The sequence below is a fragment of the Bubalus bubalis genome, chromosome 20 (assembly GCF_019923935.1).
Source record: "Bubalus bubalis isolate 160015118507 breed Murrah chromosome 20, NDDB_SH_1, whole genome shotgun sequence".
NCBI lineage: Eukaryota > Metazoa > Chordata > Mammalia > Artiodactyla > Bovidae > Bubalus > Bubalus bubalis.
This window is the reverse complement of record NC_059176.1, coordinates 35,679,302-35,695,520: the sequence shown is the minus strand read 5'-3', so window position 1 is coordinate 35,695,520 and position 16,219 is coordinate 35,679,302. Positions and strand designations below refer to the sequence as shown.

The 16,219-nt window shown below is 48.0% G+C and overlaps 1 protein-coding gene across 1 annotated transcript; it reads left to right on the top strand.

The window, feature by feature from the left end:
* The first annotated feature begins 11,291 nt into the window (after window positions 1-11,291).
* Window positions 11,292-15,602, top strand: LOC102397582 (duodenase-1). The gene is made up of 5 exons (XM_025271205.3): window positions 11,292-13,361; window positions 13,555-13,702; window positions 14,190-14,325; window positions 14,516-14,773; window positions 15,109-15,602. The coding sequence occupies exons 1-5, from the start codon at window positions 13,310-13,312 to the stop codon at window positions 15,268-15,270; spliced, it is 756 nt and encodes a 251-aa protein (XP_025126990.3). The 5' UTR covers window positions 11,292-13,309; the 3' UTR covers window positions 15,271-15,602.
* Window positions 15,603-16,219: the final 617 nt, after the last annotated feature.

Sequence of the window (16,219 nt, the reverse complement as noted above, 5' to 3'; positions counted from 1 at the left end):
AGGGGGTCCCAAAGGGTGGTCTTCTCTGTATGGAATGTATGACACGGTGCTGAAAGTCCTGTGTTCCCTTCACCTTCTGGCCTTGTAACTTGGCTGATCTCTGAGCAACCTGGGATATGGAGATGGTGGAGACAGGAACCTGGAGAGCTGGTCATGCACGGGGACAGAGGAGGGTTGAGTGAGGGCAGGATAGAGTGGGGGGAAACCTTAGGTGAGCGGGACTGCGAGACATCCGAGGCCAGCTTGGCTGCTGTGCCTGGAGCAAAGACAGCAGACACCAGAGCCACCCGAGAGGAAGAGGGCAGAACCCGGGGCGAGTGTGGATTCCAAAGACGCCTGTTCCAACTTGAAGCCAGCTGGTGCACCCTCTGTGTTCAGGCCCTGGGCTTCTGTGTTCCAGGGGAGATCATCGGGGGCACAGAGAGCAAGCCACACTCCCGCCCCTACATGGCCTACCTGCAAATTGTTACCTGGCATGGTAATCTGGCGGCTTGTGGTGGTTTCCTGATAAGAAGGGACTTTGTGCTGACGGCTGCTCACTGTGCGGGAAGGTGAGACAATGGGTCTTGTTTATCTCCAAATGGGAGGGGAGCAACCAGGAACGGCTCCTCGGGGGCCTGAGGGGAGCTCCTAGGGCTGGGTCTCTTTAGGGAGAGATAATACTTGGCCTTAAGGAAATCGTTCTCAGACTGGAACAGCTGTCCTGACCCTCAGTCACTGTGAGCTCAGCTCCCCTCAGAGGAAAGGGGACCTCATCCCAGTGCCCCTCTTCTAAAAGCAGCTCCCGCTCCCCAACCCCAACACAAGCGATGTGGACTCACTCTTCAGGGGCCCACTCAGTTCTTGGACGACTTCCTCCATGCCCTTTTCAAGAACACTGGCCTTTAGTTCCCAGGGTCCTGAACCCATCCTTTCCATGGGAGACAGAGAACAGGGTCCGCCTGAGACCCCACCACTTCCCCCTTTCCTCGGACACCTCTGCCCTCAGAGAGGTGGCCCTCATTAGGGCACCTTGATTAGGAAGTACCTACCCTGTCCCCTGGGTCCTCCATGGTCCGCTCACTCCCTGGTGTCCCGAAGGCCCTGGAAATTATCTCTGTCCCTGGGAAAGCTCTTCCTTGAGTAAAGCCTGAGCCCCTCGCATACATGAGTAGCTCCAAAAAGGGAGGTGGGAAGAGATCACTGATCCTGGGAGAGACTACATGCCCTTTCTCAGAGTGGGCGTATCTCAGCAGACACTCCACCATCAGCGTTTCACCTTGTCCTTCTTCTCCCTCACATAGGTCTGTACAGTCACCCTCGGAGCCCATAACTTACAAAAGAAAGAAGACACATGGCAGAGGCTTGAGGTCATAAAACAGTTTCCTTACCCAAAATATGAGCGTGTTGGTCTCCACGACATCATGTTACTGAAGGTACAGATTCTTCTTCCTCTTCCCCACTCCCTGTTCTCCAGAGCTTTCTTCCCCGCTCCCTGCTCTGTGTTCTCCAGGGCTTCCTTCCCCACTCCCTGTTCTGCAGGACTTCTCCTTCAGGTCCCATTACCCTCACACTTTCCCAACCTGCCCCTCACCAGCACCCCTCAGCTCAGCCTCTGCAACTGGCTCTCGTGTGGACCAGCTGCCCTGTCCCTCCCTGGTTGCCTCCACCCGTCCCCAAGCCCATTTCCATCACTGACAGCCCTCATTTCCTTCACAGTTGAAGGAGAAAGCCAACCTGACCCTGGAGTGTGAGGACACTCCCCCTTCCACCCCATTTCACCTTCATCCATCCTGGGATAATGTGCTGGGTGGCCGGCTGGGGACAAACAGCTGTGAATGAACCAGCCTCCAGCATTCTGCAAGAGGTGAAGCTGAGAATCATGGAGCCCCGGGCCTGCAGCCACTTCTCTGTTTTTAACCACAATCTCCAGCTGTGTGTGGGCAATCCCCAGAGCACAAAATCTGCATTTAAGGAGATTCTCAGACTACGGTGTGCTCCACAAATCACTGTCCAGGGTGCAGACACCTTTGGAAGGAGACGAAGTTCACAGTGTCAGCCAGCGACAAAGTGTGAGACCTCAGGTCTGAGGAGCTGGGACTGTCCCTCTGCAGATCCTCCTCCCTCGGCCCTGTGGGGTCTCTGACCAGGGTCTGCTCAGGGTCAGGGGGTGCCGCCCAGGGTCAGGGGGCGCCAGGAAGGAAAGGGAACAGCATCAGAGACATATCACCTTATGAGGAGCCAGTGTTCCTGAGCCTGATGGCAGGTCCGACCAGCTCAGAGCTGGGACCACAGGGAGGAGGCGGTGGTTTCCCTGGCTCACCTTCTCTCTCTCCCTTTCCTTCTCTGTCCCACAGGGAGACTCTGGGGGCCCTCTTCTGTGTGCTGGGGTGGCCCAGGGCATTGTCTCCTATGGACTGCCCAATGCAAAGCCCCCGGCCGTCTTCACCCGGATCTCCCCTTACCGGCCCTGGATCGATGAGGTCCTGAAAGAGAATTAACCTGGAACCTGGGCCAGCCTGAGGGGAAACCAGAGCAGGACTCCGGCAGGTTCTCTGTGCCACTCACCCTGGATCTGCCTCTGGTTTTCCTCTTAAAGCCCCGTCACGTCCCTAATCCTCAGGAAGGCCCCTTCAGGTCACAGAATTCCCAATAAATCTCAGTGAACACCCGGCTTCCAGACCTGAGTGTGTGTGTCCTCTCTCTTCTCCCAGCATCAGGCATTCCAGAAGCCTTGAAAGGGGGGAGTGTGTGGTGTGTGTGTGAGAGACAGAGAGGATACAGTGAAGAACAATAGGGAGAGAAAGAAGAGAAAGAGGTTCCCTGGAGTGGCAGGGCCCCTATGTCCACCTTCAAGAAGAAAGTACAGCAGATCCTTCCCTGCCTTCATCATCAACTCTGAGTCATCTTTAGGGCTCTTCAGAATCACTAAGGACATGCTGAGTTGCAGGATGTTTAGAGCATCCCCGGCCTCTCCCCATTAGTAATGTGCCAGTATCAACATCCCCTTCTCCTCCAAGTTCTGAACCAAGGATGTCTCTAGGCTTTTCTAAATGTCCCCCAAGGACAATGTCATGTTGGTGGGGGTGGGGAGGGGTAGGCAGGGTGTTATGAGGAGCTGGGCAGGAATCAGCCTCAGTTGAGAAGCTCAGGTTTAGATGCCTTTGGTTCACACTGGGCCCTCCTCACTGTCCATCTCGATAAGAGAAGATCTACCATCTGTGCAGCTTTGATGTGCGATGCAGAGAAGATCTTGTGTCACTGACTTCTGCAAAAGGAATACGTGGAATTGATAAGAGGAGGGACCGCATCACAAGTCCTGCACAAACCACAGCCACAAACGGCTGTTCCCAACCACACTAGCCTGTGTGACCTCCACAACGTCCACCACTGTGGGCCACACAGAGGAAGAGGGTCAGTCCCGTGAGGACAGGGGGACACTAGCTCTGTATCCTCGCCCAGGAGTAGAACGGCCTTGATGTGTGGGATGGAGCCTGCCCCCTGTTCTGTGTGATTACCTGCTCCTGTGAGCGCACCTGAACTGGGTAACAGGCTCGTCCTTCATGCCGAGTGTCAGCCTCCACTCCTGCTTCTGTGTCCTGGAGACCAGCCCGGAGTCAACAGTCCTGCAGAGTCTTCGTGTGGAGCAGATCAGGGACCTGGGAGAGGAGATGGAGCTGCCACCTGGGTGCAGTGAAGCACTGACCATGTCCTACCCTGTGCTCCGATGGAGGCCCTGTAAGGCTACCATCACCTAGAGGGATCTTAAGATGGGGGGCGAGGCAGGACCAGGAGTCGAGCTGGCTCAGTCTTTCCCCTTTCATGTCCTCAGGGGGACTCTGGGGTGTGACAACGTAACCCCCGGGCATTGTCTTCTATGGACAAAATAATGTGTCACCTCCAGGGTCCTGCACCAAAGTCTCAAGTTTCCTGCCCTGGATGAAGAAAGCCTCTGACTGCAGGAACCAGAACATCTTCCCTGGGGCTGATCCAGAATCACACTGCAGGGTTGGGGTGCCCGCAGCTCAGTAACTGTCTCTCAGCTGGGCTTGAAGGGCTGGTTGCTTATTTATTCACTGACTCCTATTCACAAATACTCACTGTGTGTTTAGAAAGGCAATGATAGGATTCTGCTGTTTTCTGCTTCCTCCTCTCCCTCCTCCCACTATCTCTTCCCCTAAACCCCATGCAAAGCTGTCACCCAGGTCTGCTCACCCACACCTGTCTTCCAGGGCCGGCCCTCCCGCCAGGGCTGAAGCTGAGCACCATCAGGGGAAAACATGAACCTCTCTGGTCCTGGGGCTCAGAGTGAGCTCCTTGGCTCCTTGCTCTGTGTACATGGCAGGGAGGAGGGGGTCACACCATGGGTCCCCAACACCAAGAGCACAGCCTGGGGCTGCAGCTCCAGGACAGAGACCCTCCTACTGGGGAGGGGGGCTACCTGAGCTGACCTTTAACCCCCACAGCCAGGGGAGCCGGCCCAGAGCTGGGCTGGTCTCCTGAGAAGCCCCTTGTTCTCATCCAGACTGAGTAGGAGTATTATTACATGTAACTCTGGAGCATCAGTCATTTTGTTTCTAGACATGAAACAAATCTCTGCTCTGCTCACTGGAGCATACTCGCCCCCTGTGGGAGGGGGCAGCAGGGAGGGAAGAGAAGGAACAGGGCAGCCTTATTTTTTTACTCTTAATGTGCTGTGCTTAGTCGCTCAGTCGTGTCCGACTCTTTGCGAACCCATAAACTGTAGCCTGCCAGGCTCCTCTGTCCATGGAATTCTCTAGGCAAGAATATTGGAGTGGGTAGTTTGCCCTTATCCAGGGGATCTTCCCAACCCAGGGATCGAACCCAAGTCTCACCACATTGCAGGTGGATTCTTTACCAGCTGAGCTACCAGGGAAGCCCACTCTTAAGACAGCAGGTAGAAATGTCACTGCACACGCTCAAATGGTAGGAACACCCATTTGAAAGGCAATTAGAATCTGATTCTAAACACTCATCCACTGGATGGACCAGAAACAGGCTCCCTGTCATGGCTGCAAGCTCCTGCCTGTGCAAACCAAACTGCAGTCAGGGGGGCCCATGTGGTCTGGACAAATGGAAAAACACCTCTGCTCTTAGGCTGTCACGGTTACTGCTGCTCCATAGGGTCCAAGACAACCTAGACTTTTCATCCTTGGGAAGGTCTTGGTTTGGAGAGTATGTGATTTTTGCTGGGCAAGGATCTCCCTGTGCTGGTCTCCCCTCACCAGACACTTCCATTTACCATCCCTCCAGGGTCTTGACTGTTGTGCCGAGCTGCCTGGGAGCCGAGCCTGAGTTCCAGCGCTTGGCTGGGCCGCCCTACACACAGCACTGTGCTTCTCTGAGGCATGTGTCAATACTTTGGGATACGGTTACCCTAAAGGCAGGCCGTTTCTCCTCTGGTTGTGCACAAATCACACAGCAACACAGTCTCCTAGTGACCTGGGGCACGTTTACAAAGGAAGAGCAGTTCTTCTCTTCTGCTTTAAAGACACAGCTTCTGATTTAGAGCTGAAAAAATCCCCAGACGTACTAGGACCCAGCTCGTTGATTGAAAATTACACAAAAAGAAAACAAAGAAACAAAAACATAGTGTTTAAAAAGGTGCCCAACCACTTATATATTCAGCTCAAGTATAACGTTTACTTTGAGGAAATGGTTTTGTGGTTTGAAAAAGTGTAAGAATATTTGTTGCAGACTTGTCCTCCTTCGAGAGATGAGGAGGACAGTTCCAGGAGGGACAGTGAGCGCCTGGAGGCCCCACAGAGTTAGGACGGAGCCTGGGCTCAGCCAGGCCCCCTGAGAGTCAGGCCAGCAAGAGGACTTCCATGTTTTCTAACCCTACCCACTGATGACTTCCTGCCATCCCTGGACAAGACAGGAGCCTCTGCTCAGATACCTCTCTCCACACACAGCGAGTCCCTGGGTTCCCATGGCAGCCGATCTCTGACAAGTACTCAGACAGCTTCTTGGTGAGCTGTTCTGTCTGCTCATGGGCACAATCAGATGAAGGTGGGTAAGCACCTAAAACATGCTGATTTCTTCAAATCTTCTGGTCTGTGGAAATGTCCTCCATCCCTCACTATTGAGGAAACAGTCCTTAACTTGTTTAAAGATCTTTGCAATGGAAATAAGAAACAAAATAAAATAAAATATCCCTGGACTTCCCTGGTGGCTCAGTGGATAAGAATCTGCCTGCTAATGCAGAGAGCATGAGTTCGATCCTTGATCTGGGAAGATTCCACGTGATTCAGAACAAGTAAGCCTATGCAGGACAACTACTGAGCCCGCGTGCTGTAACTACTGAAGCCTGTGTGCCTCGAGTCTATGCTCTGCAGCAAGCGCAGCCACCACAGCGAGAAGCCTGCACACCTGAACGAAGGATAGCCACAACTAGAGAAACCCACATGGAGCAATGAAGACCCTGCACAGCCAGAAATAAATAAATCAGATCAGATCAGTCGCTCAGTCGTGTCCGATTCTTTGCAACCCCATGAATCGCAGCACGCCAGGCCTCCTTGTCCATCACCAACTCCCAGAGTTCACTCAGACTCACGTCCATCGAGTCAGTGATGCCATCCAGCCATCTCATCCTCTGTCGTCCCCTTCTCCTCCTGCCCCCAATCCCTCCCAGCATCAGAGTCTTTTCCAATGAGTCAACTCTTCGCATGAGGTGGCCAAAGTACTGGAGTTTCAGCTTTAGCATCATTCCTTCCAAAGAAATCCCAGGGCTGATCTCCTTCAGAATGGACTGGTTGGATCTCCTTGCAGTCCAAGGTACTCTCAAGAGTCTTCTCCAACACCACAGTTCAAAAGCATCAATTCTTCAGTACTCAGCCTTCTTCACAGTCCAACTCTCACATCCATACATCACCACAGGAAAAACCATAGCCTTGACTAGACGGACCTTTGTTGGCAAAGTAATGTCTCTGCTTTTGAATATGCTATCTAGTTTGGTCATAACTTTCCTTCCAAGGAGTAAGCGTCTTTTAATTTCATGACTGCAGTCACCATCTGCAGTGATTTTGGAGCCCAGAAAAATAAAGTCTGACACTGTTTCCCCATCTATTTCCCATGAAGTGATGGGACCAGATGCCATGATCTTGGTTTTCTGAATGTTGAGCTTTAAGCCAACTTTTTCACTCTCCACTTTCACTTTCATCAAGAGGCTTTTGAGTTCCTCTTCACTTTCTGCCGTAAGGGTGGTGTCATCTGCATATCTGAGGTTATTGATATTTCTCCCGGCAATCTTGATTCCAGCTTGTGTTTCTTCCAGTCCAGCATTTCTCATGATGTACTCTGCATAGAAGTTAAATAAACAGGGTGACAATATACAGCCTTGACGAACTCCTTTTCCTATTTGGAACCAGTCTGTTGTTCCATGTCCAGTTCTAACTGTTGCTTCCTGACCTGCATACAAATTTCTCAAGAGGCAGGTCAGGTGGTCTGGTATGCCCATCTCTTTCAGAATTTTCCACAGTTTATTGTGATCCACACAGTCAAAGGCTTTGGCATAGTCAATAAAGCAGAAATAGATGCTTTTCTGGAACTCTCTTGCTTTTTCCATGATCCAGCAGATGTTGGCAATTTGATCTCTGGTTCCTCTGCCTTTTCTAAAACCAATTTGAACATCAGGAAGTTCACAGTTCATAAATAAATAAATGAATACAGTTTTAAAAATATCTGTAATGACCTCCAGTGAAATGCCTCTACTGACCAAGGCCTCTCCCACCTCTTTTTCCTGCCCAGACCCACAAGAAGATTCAGTTCCCAATATACCTGGGGAGAGAACCGCCAGGCCAGCTCTGGGGATGATGGACCTGAAAGGTCAAGACCTTGCTAGTCTGTTTTGGGAATTTTGGGACAGGAATGGCTCTGCCTTCCCTGCCCAGGACCATGCTGCTGCTGGTACCACAGTGGTCTTGCAGGGTTTATTTCCTGTCTCTGTATCCCACAGAACACGACTTTCAGCCAACAAATGTTTTACTGTGAAAGAACGTTGAAGCCATGAGTTAATGTCTCATATCACCCAGAAACAGCTGGCCTGAGAATTGTGTAAGACTTGGTAATGTAGATAGTGGAAAGATAACCACCTTCAAGATTGGGATGCTGTCTTTCAGGATGTGGTATATGCTTTAAGCCAGCAGTGAGTATAGGGTGTTGTTTCTCTCCTAGCTAGAATACATGGTTCTAGAGACAAAGAAGTGACCATAAGAATGGCTCTCATTCCTACTATTAAACCTATTAACTCAGTCTCAGAAGTTTACTTCTGTCTCTATGACCTTGGACTCTTCTGATTTTTGGAGGCCTTAATTTGTAGGAAAGCAATCGACAGACAGATAAACTTACTATGCAAGTTAGGTGGGTGATCCTAACTGCCAAGGGAAGATGAGATTCCCTGTGTTACATCTTGGTAACTTGGTATTTCCATTCCTATTAGTGATGGTCAGTGAAAGGCTACTTTAGCCAATAAACATAAGACCACTAAAATCCTTCAAGAATAAAGTGTTGAGTCACCATATCAGATAAAGAATCCCACTAGCTGAGATACTTGAGATAAGATTCCTCTGTATGCTTCTCAGATGAGAAAATTCCTGTCCTTGTAATGACCTCCCAGTCTCCTTGGTCAAGAACCCTTTAAAATTTCCTGGAGAAAGAGATATATGTGCGTGTGTGTGTGTGTGTGTGTGTGTGTGTATCCATCTGGTCTAATGTGTTATTTAAGTAAGGCCTTTGTTTTCTTATTTATTTTTTATCTGAATGATCTGTCCATTGAAGTAATTAGGGTGTTAAAGTCCCATATTTTTACTGCATTACCGTAAATTTCTCCCTTTATGCTTGTTAATATTTATGTTTTTAGGTGCTCCTATGTTGGTTGTGTATATATCTAAAATTGATATATCTTCTACTTGAATTGATCCCTTGATCATTATGGAATGTCCTTATTTGCCTTTTGTCAGTCTTTGTTTTAAAACTATTTTGTCTGATGCAAGTATTGCTACCCTGGCTTTAATTTTGTTTCCATTTCCTTGGAATACTTTTTCTATCCCCTCATTTTCAGTCTGTGTGTTATCTTTAGATCTGAAGTGAGTCTCTTGTAGGCAGCATATGTATGACTCTTGTTTCTGTATCCATTTAGGTATTCCATGTCTTTTAATTGGCTCATTTAGCCCATTTATATTTAAAGTATTTATTGATAGGTGTGTACTTTTTGCCATTTTGTTCATTGTTTTTCAGTTGTTTTTGTGTTTCTTTTTTTTGTTTCTTCTTTTGCTCTCTTCCCTTGTGATTTGATGACTATCCTTAGTGTTATATTTGGATTCTTTTCTCTTTTTTCTGTGTGTGTATCTAGTATAGATTTTTGGTGTGTGATTACCATCAGGCATATATATATATATATATATATATATATATACACATATATATATACATCGGTATTCTATAACTGTAATTATTTTCAATTGTTGGCCTCTTAAGTTTAACACACCCTTATGACTCTGCATTTTTATCCCTCTCATTGTTCATTTTTTTGACATTGTATTTTATGGCTTTTTATTTCAAGTATTCCTTAACTACCTATTGTGGATATAGATGATTTTACTACTTTCATCCTTTAACTTTCTTACTAGCTTTATAAGCGTTGATAGCTACCCTGAAGGTTGTTGCTGTTCAGTTGCTCAGTCATGTCCAACTCTGCGACCTCATGGACTGCAGCATGCCAGGCTTCCCTGTCCTTCACTCTCTCCCAGACAAATACACCTTCATTTTTCCTTATCAGTGAGACTTTTTCTTTGATAATTTTCATACTTCTAGTTGTAGTCTTTTCTTTTTCGTTTAGGGAAGACCATATAACATTTCTTATAAGGCTGTCTTTGTGTTGCTGAACGCCTAGCTTTTGCTTGTTGTAAAACTTTAGCTTTCTCCTTCAAATATAGCCTGCCCAGTGGAGTACTCTAGGTTATAAGATTTTTTTTCCTTTCATCGCTGGAAATATATCATGCACTCCCTTCTGGCTTGCAAATTTTTTGTTGAAAAGTCTGCTGGTAGCTGATAGTTCCCCTATACGTAACTTTTTGCTTTTCCTTTACTGATTTTAATGTTCATATTAATATAAAATTAATATTTAATTTTTGCCATTTCAATTACAGTGTCTTAGTGTGGTCATCTTTGTGTTTATCCTGTTTGGGACTGTCAGTGTTTCCTGGCCCTGGATATTTCTTTCTTTTCCTATGTTAGGGAAGTTTTCAGCTATTATGTCTTCAAGTATGGTCTCTAACCCTTTTCTTCTCTCTTCTCCTTCTGGGACTCCTAGACTGTGAATATCAGTATCCTTGACATTATCTCAGAGTTCTCTTAAAGTGTCCTCATTAAAAACTTTCTCTCTCTCTCTCTTTTTTTTTTTGTTCAGATTGAGTGATTTCTGCTGCTCTCTCTTCTATTTTGCTGATCCACTCCACTGTATCATCTAATCTACTATTGATTCCTTCTAGTGTATTTTAAATTTCAGTTATTGTATTCTTCAGCTCTGCTTGATTCTTCTTTAGATTTTTCTAACTCTTTGTTTTTATATAGATCAACTGTTTGTAATATATGTTGCAATAATTTTTTTCTGTGTTTTGTCTGTATTTTGACAAAATATAGAGTTATTGTCTGTATTTTGGTTTTGCTTATGCTTGATTTTTGAGATATAAACTTTAAAAAACTGTATTTTACATATCACAATTTATTTATCAATCTCTCCTTTTAATGTTTCTGTATTTAGAGTCATTGCTAGAAGACCTCTAATTTTATGAAGGGATTTGTCCACATTTATTTATTACTATGGTTTTATTTCATACATTTGTGTCTCATATTTTGCAGTTACTCAGGTGGTTTATGCGATGTGTGACTAACTTATTGCCCTAATATCATTGATTAAATGTCACCTCGGTGTAAACTACATTTTCATATGTGCTTGGGAATGTTTCTGGATTTTCTATTCGTTTTCTTTGGTCTGTCTGTCTGATCATGAGTGGGCAACACACTGTTTTCAGAAAATACATCTTATGGGATGTTTTTTAATATCTGACTAGTTATTCCTTCATGCTATTTTCCAAATAAATTTTAGACATTGGCTAGAACTTCCTAACACTAGGAGAAAAAAATTTCTTTTAATTGGAATCACATTTTTATATTAACTTTGGGAGAATCAGTGCCTTTTTGGTGTGGTTCTACCCTATCAGAGAACTAAGACTATCTTTCTATTTCTAAAGTCTGTTTTTATATTTTTCAAGAATCCTTTAACATTTTGCTCAAATAGTGTTTCACAATTCTGCTTATGTTTTTCGCAAGCTCTTTATGTTTTTTGTTGCTGCTGTGACGGATTATCTTTTCAAATGTATCTTCAAACTGGTTGTTGTTCATTTATGTGAAGGCTATGGATCTCCTTTTACTTTTGAAATAATCTCAGGCTTATGGAAAAGTAGCAATTATAATACAAAAAACTTTTATTTTCCTGAACCATTTGAGAGTAAAGTTGCTGACATGGTGTTCCATCAGTTCTCAAAAACTTTAGAGGGCAATTTCTACAAACAAGGAAACGCTTATGTGACTACAATTCAGCCATCAAATCCAGGAAATTATCATTGATGCCACCAATACCATCTAATCTTCAGACAGGAAGAAACTGAGTCAGTTGCCTTAATATGTTTAATTATTTTATTAGTCCCCACAGAGATTTATAAAACAGATCTCTTACTCATCTTCTCCAAGTGTATCCCCTGCTCTCCCCACCCAGGCTCTGGCAATCCACGTCAGGCAGCCGCTTCAAAGCCATGCCTGCCTCGCCCTATTTGTCCTGCTCTGACACATCCCACCAGACTGCCCTTTCTGTGGGAGTCCCTGAATCCTCCTTGAGCTCCTTTACCACCAGTGGTCAACCCTTGTGTAAGCAGCCTCCTCACAGCCGTTGGATGTTCACTCCCTACGTAGTAGTAGTACTAAAAGTCGCTCAGTCATGTCTGACTCTTTGTGACCCCATGGACTGTAGCCTGCCAGGCTTCCCTGTCCATGGAATTCTCCAGGCAAGAATACTGGAGTAGGTTCCCACGCCCTTCTGCATTCCCTATGGAAGGCAGCATTCCTCACTTCACTTGCGTTCTGATATCTCATCCAGGTCATCCAGTGCAGGGTGTCCAAGCCCATGTGGGATGAGGACACCGCTTGGTTCACTGTGACTCACTTGCCAGAATCATTGTTGACCATGAGCTTTGTTTCTTTAACTAAGGTGTTGTTGCTTTTTAAGAAGCTTGGGATCAAGATGTTTTGAAACAACAATTGTTTTGATTCCATGACTTGCCCCATTTTCATGATGGGGACATGACTGCCGCTGCATATCTCCATCCCACAGGCTCTTCTTACATGACTGCAACAAAGGAGGTCTAGGGCCCTCCTTTTATAATTTGGGTGAGGGGAGCTCTTGATTGCTTTAAGCAGTGGAATAAGGTAGAATAGGTGCCATATGACATCAAAATCTAGGTAACGAAAAAAACACAGCTTCTAGATGGCTCACTTTTTAGGAGATGCTCACTCTGGGGAAACCAACCACTGTGTTATGAGGGAGCCAAAGAATCCCATGAAGTGAGACAACTTGAGGGGCTCTTATGGAGAAAAACCAACGTGCTGAGTGGATAGCCAGCACCAACCACTGGGCATGTGTGAGCAATCCTTCAAGTGGGTCAGCCTCCAGGCTTCGAGCAGCCCTGATACCAAGGTGAGTAGAGGGATGCCATCTGCACTGTATCCAGACCAAAGTGCAGCTGTGGGTAAAGCCATGTTGCTGTTGTTTTAAACCACTGAGTCCTTTAGTAGGTGGAATAAGCCCTCTTCAGCATCACTTTCACACCATTATGTCTATTCCACACTGTGGATCTTGCCTTTATAGTCTGATCATGATGGTTTATCTCCTCTATATGAAGCAAGGAATCTCGTCTCAATGCACAATCACCTTGGTGATCTAATATGAACCACGCAAAGACTTTCTTTGATCTATCATCATGAGGCCCAGGTTTCTGGGGCTCAGGCACCTGAGGGCTTAAGGACTGGCTGATGCAACCACCCCCCTTGACCCCCACCCCACCCAATGGATGAAAACTTACCAGAGGCTTTAATTAAATACAAATAAACAGTCCACTCTGACTACAAAGAAGTGGTTTGAGGTTTTCAGATAAGGCTCATGTGACAAAGGCCAGAGCATGGAAGGGGACAACTCAGGGTTAAAAGACCAGAAGGAAGCAGCAGCCGCTCAGATCTGGGCAGTCTTCCTGCAGTGATGGTCCTGCTCCTGCTCCTGGTGGCCCTTCTGTCCCCTACCGGGGAGGCAGGTGAGTGACGGTCCCACCCTCAGAGGCCCAGTCCCACCCCACACGAACAGACCTGCTCAGACGCTACTCTCATGCACAGCTGGGCCTGGTCCATCTAAGAGAATTTCTGAACTCAGTGAAACCTTGATCCCATCTCCCCTGTTCAAACTTTGGCTCCATGAGCACAGCGGGCAGGCTGGAATCTTTCTTTCAGGGAAAATCATCGGGGGCCACGAGGCCAAGCCACACTCCCGTCCCTACATGGCGTTCCTTCTCTTCAAGATTTCAGGGAAACCTCACCGCTGTGGGGGTTTCCTCGTGCGTGAGGACTTCGTGCTGACAGCGGCTCACTGCCTGGGAAGGTGAGGAGCAGTGCGGCCCCGCCCCTCTGTGGAGCCCTCCCGGGGAGCCCTCTTAGGAGCTGCAGACCTGTGCCTCCAGGTAACACAGGAAGCTATTCAGAGGACAGGGGAGCACTGGGGAGGGAGGGACAGTCAATGCCAGTCGCGCATGGAGAGAAGGGACTGGTCAAACCTGGAACATAAGGAAGCCAAGGTTGTGGCCTGGAGCCCACAGTGCAAATGTGAGAAATTCATGTTTTCCTTAGAGACAGTCAAGCTCGAGGAGGACTGAACACCCTCCGTGGACTTCAGGAACTGCCACCCTGCCCAGGCTTCCAGGGAGCAGACAGTTTAGAGATGCTCAGCCCCAGGGCCCACCGCCTAGAATTTCGCCACACCCTCCCCCTGCCCCGCCCCAAGTTTGGCCCTCTCCTAAGCTGTGCTCTTTCCTCCTGGCTCCTGGACCAGTTCTCCTGTGACGCCGCCTCTGTTTCTGCTCTCTGTGCAGCTCAATCAACGTCACCCTGGGGGCCCACAACATCATGGAACGAGAGAGGACCCAGCAGGTCATCCCAGTGAGAAGAGCCATCCCCCACCCACGCTATAATGATGAGACTCTGGCCAACGACATCATGTTACTGCAGGTGGGACATGTGGCTGCACTGAGTATGGGACCCTTCCATCCAGGGTTCTGCATCCCCCATGAACCCATTCCTGACCCTCCTCCTGTACAACCCCTCCGTGGTCCCAATGCTGAGAAGAAGGCAACCCCATTACTGTCCTGCCGCCTCTGTGGGCCAACAGTAGGTGAGAATGCTTTTCCTCTACCTTCAGCTGACTAGGAAGGCTGGCATTACGGATGCAGTGAGCCCCATCAACCTGCCCAGGAGCTTGGCGAAGGTGAAGCCAGGGATGATGTGCAGTGTGGCCGGCTGGGGGCAACTGGGGGTAAATATGCCCTCTACAGACAAACTACAGGAGGTAGATCTTGAAGTCCAAAGTGAGGAGAAATGTATCGCTCGCTTCAAAAAGTACATCCCCTCCACACAGATATGTGCTGGAGATCCAAGCACGAGGAAGAATTCTTTCTCGGTGAGATCCCCAGTGTTATCCGTGCAAAACCCTGGGCCCAACTGAGCTGGGACGATGGGTGGCTGTGGGAACAAAGCCCGCCCCTGTGTCCCCAGCCTGTCCTCCTATCTGGACACTGTCCTGTGTCCCTGGGGCGTGAACACTGCCCCACAGTCACAAACGGGTGGAGGTTTCCTGCAGGAGGAGCAGCAGGATTGTCAATGCCAGGATGAAACCTCAGGACCAACAAGGCCCTGATATCAGCCAGGACCTCTAACTGAGCCCACCCACCCCAGGGTTGCAGGGAGACCAGACCTGAAGAAGGTGAGCTCAGCCCTTGCTCTCTCTACCCACAGGGTGACTCTGGGGGCCCGCTTGTGTGTAATGGTGTGGCCCAGGGCATTGTGTCCTATGGAAAAGATGATGGGACACCTCCAAATGTCTACACCAGAATCTCCAGCTTTCTGTCCTGGATCCAGACAACAATGAGACGGTACAAACGCCAGGGATCAGCATGACGTGTCCTCGGAATGGACCCCTCCATGTTCCCTGGGATTGGAAGTATTGGTCAAAATGTGTGGAGGAAGGTTGCCTGGAACTTAATAAACATTCATCTCTTGAAAAGAAATCACTGATTGCTCCATTATTCACAAATTCGTTAGGTACCTTCTCTGTCAGGGAAACATCTGTTCACATTTCTGATCTGTTAGCAGCTTCCGCCTCCAGCACATACACTGCTCCTCCCACCCCTCCCTTCCATTCTCTAGAATAAAATCTTCTGCTGTACCTACAGCCAGCTCCCTCCAGTCACATGTCCCCAGTGCCAGCTCCCCCTCAGGCTGCCCGTGAGCTCCATCAGAGAAGGGAGACCCCTCCTCAGGAACACAGGACCCCCTGGTCCACGACCCTTGTGTCTCATCCATATGCCCTCCTCCTTGTCAACACCTACTTCCCTCCCCCACATCCCAGTGCCCAGGGGGCAACAGAAGAGAATCCAGATTTGGAAAGGGGACCACCTGAGAAACTCTGGGGTCATGGGGGGCACTTGTCCACCCTAACAGAAATGGGGGAGGTTTACAAAGGTGTAGCTCACCCCATGAGTGTTCCCTCCCTGCATCAGAGGAGACAGAGGTCAGAAGCCTGAGAAAGTTCCAGGAGGCCTTCAGTATTCCTAGGCCCGGTTTGAGTGCCTGTCACAGCCCTGTCTTGGGGTCCTGGGCCCAGGGCCCTGTGCAGCCTCTGGTGTCCTGAGGGCACATCCTCCTTCAGCCTCAAGTGACCTTCAAGGAGCTCCTCCACCTTGGGCTGAGCTAGCCTCTCCCATCTCCATCATTCCAACATGTATGTATGTTTCTATAAAGGAAAATCATAGTAACAAAAATTTTTAGATGCAAGGTATCCTAATATTTCAAAGGTGTCCCATACCCAATAGCTTACTGAATAATTTTTTCTGTTCTATCTTTTAAT

Bases quoted from the DNA above. Each gene is read 5' to 3' on its own strand.
- LOC102397582 (XM_025271205.3), top strand. From the start codon at position 13,310: ATGGTCCTGCTCCTGCTCCTGGTGGCCCTTCTGTCCCCTACCGGGGAG. The intron at 13,703-14,189 runs GTGAGGAGCAGT...CTCTCTGTGCAG, and splicing joins GCGGCTCACTGCCTGGGAAG to CTCAATCAACGTCACCCTGG. The intron at 14,774-15,108 runs GTGAGATCCCCA...CTCTACCCACAG, and splicing joins CGAGGAAGAATTCTTTCTCG to GGTGACTCTGGGGGCCCGCT.